The sequence below is a fragment of the Miscanthus floridulus genome, chromosome 19 (genome assembly GCF_019320115.1).
Source record: "Miscanthus floridulus cultivar M001 chromosome 19, ASM1932011v1, whole genome shotgun sequence".
NCBI lineage: Eukaryota > Viridiplantae > Streptophyta > Magnoliopsida > Poales > Poaceae > Miscanthus > Miscanthus floridulus.
Window position 1 is genome coordinate 48046428 of NC_089598.1, and position 4672 is coordinate 48051099.

General features: G+C 45.3%; 1 protein-coding gene across 1 annotated transcript; it reads left to right on the plus strand.

Annotated features, from left to right (window-relative positions):
• Positions 1–2517: 2517 nt before the first annotated feature.
• LOC136525996 (aspartyl protease family protein At5g10770-like) lies at positions 2518–3834 on the plus strand. Its single transcript, XM_066518800.1, has one exon. It carries the CDS (start codon positions 2518–2520, stop codon positions 3832–3834), a length of 1317 nt encoding a protein of 438 aa, XP_066374897.1.
• Positions 3835–4672: the final 838 nt, after the last annotated feature.

The window sequence follows — 4672 nt, forward strand, 5'->3', positions numbered from 1 at the left end:
CAAAACGTTCTTTTACTCTTTTTTCTATCTACATTTGAGAGCCTCCTATAAGTATAGGTTGTTGATATTTCTTATTGTTAAATGGATAACTCCGCAAGCGCACATATTATCATTATAACTCTTGATCGGGGAGTATTTCAAGTACTGTATCCTTAGAGAGCGTGTGGTTAAGATAATTGTTTGATATGATTTCTAGTAACTATATCACCACCAATCTCCTGACTCTCGAGAGGGGTAACGATAATAGGGATAGTGCGACATAGAAGAATAATTAATATAAACAAACTAGAGGGATATAACTGTAGACACACCCACACAACAAATTACAATGACGTCATTTTCCATATTCACTGACAGTATTTTCCAAAAAATTGAGAATCTGAAAAAATCCAAAAAGTTCAGAAGAAAAACAAAACTTGAAAAATCCAGTGGATTAGGGATGAAAAAACAAAGCATTTTCCTGAATACATTTATGGTTCCCAAATTTTGCCGTGACATTTTCGTTGGTAATCCTATTTACTTGTTTCCGTTTTGGCATAGCTCAACATCTTTGCTTTTCTCTTGCAGAAGTGAGGTGGGAACTTTAGCAGTGTGCTGCTTAACGCAGACATGCCGCGTGCTTTGCTAGCTCAATGGGCCGCAACCAAAGCCGAAGCCTACTAGCCCAGTATGAAGCATTGGATGGGATGGAGCCCCACTTTGGGATGCTTTCACTCGTAGAGTGTAGTCACTCGAAGCCTATCCATTTTTTTCTTTTCCAGTTTTTTTTCTTATTTCTGCCAAATGCTTGTTGATCGTCTCATATCAGTAATTTTTGGTAGTCAGTTATAATCTAAGGAAACTAATGATCTATGCACTTCTCGTTACATTAGACCATCAGTTCATCTACTTTTTGTTTCCCATTTCTAGTTCGTTTCTTTTTTATATGCCATTTATTTCTTGACTGTCCAAAAAAACTACGGTTGCGAGTCAACCTAATTAGGCACTGCTGTTATGCATATATTTGTGCCTTTATGGATCTGTCTAGTATCAACTGAACATGGTACATTGACACTATTTGTCCATCTACTATGTATAGTAGTTTCCACTGCGTTGACTTAAACACTTGAAATGTTATGTGTGCCGTTGTTCTCATTTTGAATTATCAGTTTTCGATTATTACGTTCCCGATTTCTAGAAATTATAGTTGCTTTTTCATATTTCGGTTTTGTTTTTTTTTTTGGAAAAATTTGTGAAATCAAAAGTGGTTAGAGAGTTTTGCTGACATTTTTCATCCCTAACGAAGGTGCTCATAGGAATATGGTGTGTGTGCGTGCGTTCATAGGCGTGAGTATGTGCTCGTGTATGTGAGCGTGAGTCTGTAACTGGGTCTCGCAAAAAAAAAAAATCTAGAGTCTCTAGCTCCAAAGCGTAGAAGGCACAAATGCCATCACAATATAAGGGTGTTTCTGTTTGATGTCTGTGTTTTTTCATATTTTAATTAGCTCTGTGTATCGACCACCAGCCGGCCTAATCCTGCATTCGTTTGTGTTTAGACAAATAATCACAACTGCTAACAACTCAACAGCTATCCCAAAGCTTAGGTTTACAATGTTTTGGGCACGACATACTTGTTGCACTCTCCTGTCAGTTTCATCAGTGCATACGTACAAGACAGAGTATGCATCTCTTCCCGAGATGTGTAAAGAATCCAGCAGGTCAGATTGGTACCTCCAGCCTGATCACAGGGCTACATCCGGCGATGTTTTGTTTCATGCGATCTTGCTTGGTTGTAGTCTGTTTCTTGGTCCTCTTAATGCTTTTGGAACAATATGTGCGTCAGTGTGTCTTATATTTTGAGATAGAGGGTGTAGTAATATCGCATAACAAATCTTCTTGTATTTCACCAAAGAAAAAAAAATGTTTTTTAAGCTCGATGCGGAGTGATGGAACAAACTTTGTGCCTGTTACTAAACTGCTGACATGACGCAATGCAGCATGGGGTGTATCTGTTTGATACCTTTGTTTTGCATCTTTTAGCTCCATCTATATATCCAGCCGGCCTAGTCCTGCATCCATTTGCATTTTCTTACGGCCTTTGGATCTTTGTTGCTAGACACAATCACAACTGGTAAAAACTCTTTCTTTTTTTGGCACCACTTGCTGCACTCTCCTGTCAGTTTTACAGGTCAGACAGAGTATGCACTTGGTATAAAACAGAGTATTATGTATGTATCTGTTTCAGAAATCTGTGCAGAATCCAGCAGGTCAGACTGTGGTAGCTCCACCCTGATCACAGACAGGGCTAGCTCCGGAGATGTCTTCTTCCATGCGATCTTGCTTGGCTGTAATCTGTTTCTTCGTCCTCTTCATGCTTTCAGAACGATGGGTTCACTCGGAGCAGCAACACCATCATGTCATCAGCATCAGGTCACTGCTGTCTGGCACGAACTGCTCTTCGTCTTCATCATTGTCTTCTTATAATCCAGGTACCATCCTATTCTCTTACTCCACATTTACATAGTGTAAAACTTGATCATGAGTTCATTACTAAATCAATCATATGTAGCTGCTGGTGCTGGTGCTGGTGCTGCTGCTGCTCCTGGAACACTTCAGGTTGTCCACCGGTCGTGCTCACCGGCGGGTAAGCATGAGAGCGCCTCCGACCACGTCGCCCTTCTCCACCGCGACCAGTTCAGAGTGGAGACCATCCACCGCCAACACCTTGCCGATTCGGGCAGTGCAACCACCGCTGAGAGTGAGACGCGCCTCGGCCTCCCTTTCAGCAGCCTCGAGTACGTGGCGACCATTGGAATCGGGACGCCAGAGCGTGACCTCACCGTCGTCCTCGACACCGGTAGCGACCTCACCTGGGTGCAGTGCCAGCCGTGCTCGTCCTGCTACAGCCAGAAGGAACCCATGTTCCAGCCGCGGGGATCCATCACCTACGAGGAAATCGAGTGTGCCGACCAAGAGTGCTTCATGATGTCCGGTGGCACCACGACCTGTGTGGGAACCTCCTGCATCTACAGCGTGGACTACGGCGACGATTCCTTCACCAGCGGGTACCTCGCCCGCGAGAGTATCACGCTGTCGCCGAACTCGACATCATCCGACACGCTAACGGGCGTCTTGTTCGGATGCGGCGCTCTCTGGAACAGCGGCTTTGGCGCAAGCCGAGTAGCCGGGATCCTCGGCCTGGGCCAGGGCGCGTCCTCTCTGGTTTCGCAGACAAGTGCCTTGTACAACGGCGTCTTCTCCTACTGCCTCCCGCCACGAGGGAGCTCCACCGGCTACCTCGCCTTCGGCACGGCACCGTTGCAGCCCAACATCCGGTTCACGCCCCTGGTATCGAATCCGACGGCAAACCCGTCCTTCTACTCGGTGGAGCTCACGGGCATCGCCGTCGCCGGCAGGTCGCTCCCGATAGCGCCCTCCGCGTTCGATGCTGGCACGATCGTTGACTCGGGCACGGTGGTCACGCGCCTCCCGCCGGACGCGTACGCCGCCCTGCGCGCGGAGTTCAGGCGCCAGATGCGCGGCAGGTACCCCGTGGTGCCTCCGATTGGGCGGGTCCTGGACACGTGCTACGACGTGACCGGGCACGACGAGGTGGTCGTGCCCAGTATCGGGCTGCTGTTCGGCGGGGGTGCGCGGCTGGACGTGGACGCGTCCGGAATTCTGCTCGTCGCCGACGTCTCGCAGGCCTGCCTCGCGTTCGCGCCCAACGCAGACCCGGGCAGCTTGAGCATCATCGGCAACATGCAGCAGAGGGCGCATACCATGGTGTTTGATGTTGACGGAGGGAGGGTTGGACTTCGGAGCAAATGGGATGCATGTAATTCTACATCGTAGGTGCTTGCCAAGAGTGTTTTGGGTGCTAAGCTGATTTCTGCATTTCATTTATTTAAGTTACCCCAAAGAAAGCAGTGTCTTCTAGTCTGTGTTTCTGAATGTTATATTCTTTTGGGAGGGGAGACTAGAAATGTTCTCTTATTTTCTTCCGAGTTAGCAGGAGATTTGGGTGGCTCGGTGCAAAATTGAAAATGATGCCCCAAGTTCGAGAAAGCAAGGTTTTTTTTTTGTTAATCATAGCAGTGAAACAATTATGCCATATCATTATTATCAATGCTCAAGATTCAAACAAAAAATCAACATGTATTAAAATTTCTAGTTGACAATTTTTTTTAATTTGAGATGGTTTATATGTCAAATATTCAATATAAGTTTTCAAATCGGATTTGAGAAGATTAACAATGTTGAATGGACACAATGTTAACATCAAAGTTGTTGTACTTGACAAGACCTACAACTTTGCAATTAACATCTTTTTCATTGGAGATCATTTTAGTTTAGAGTGTCAAATGTGTTAAGACGTGTGATTGATAACCTGTAGGATTGATTCCTTGTATGCATGATCTTGTGTCTCTCTCTAGAATAGGATGTATAGCATTGATTGTTGTTTCTTCTTGTAACACAAGACAACTTATATTAGTCGTGCTGGGGCTGTTCCCGGCTATATAAACACGCAACCATGAACCCGAACGGGTATCACATTACACTAATTTCACAAAATGTACAATATAAGATTCATAAATAAGTAGTTAAAACAATAACATTAGTAGTATAGTCACAAGTGTTGCGTCACTCAATTGCTCAAATGGTATGGAGTAGGGCACCTGGTATGGACGCT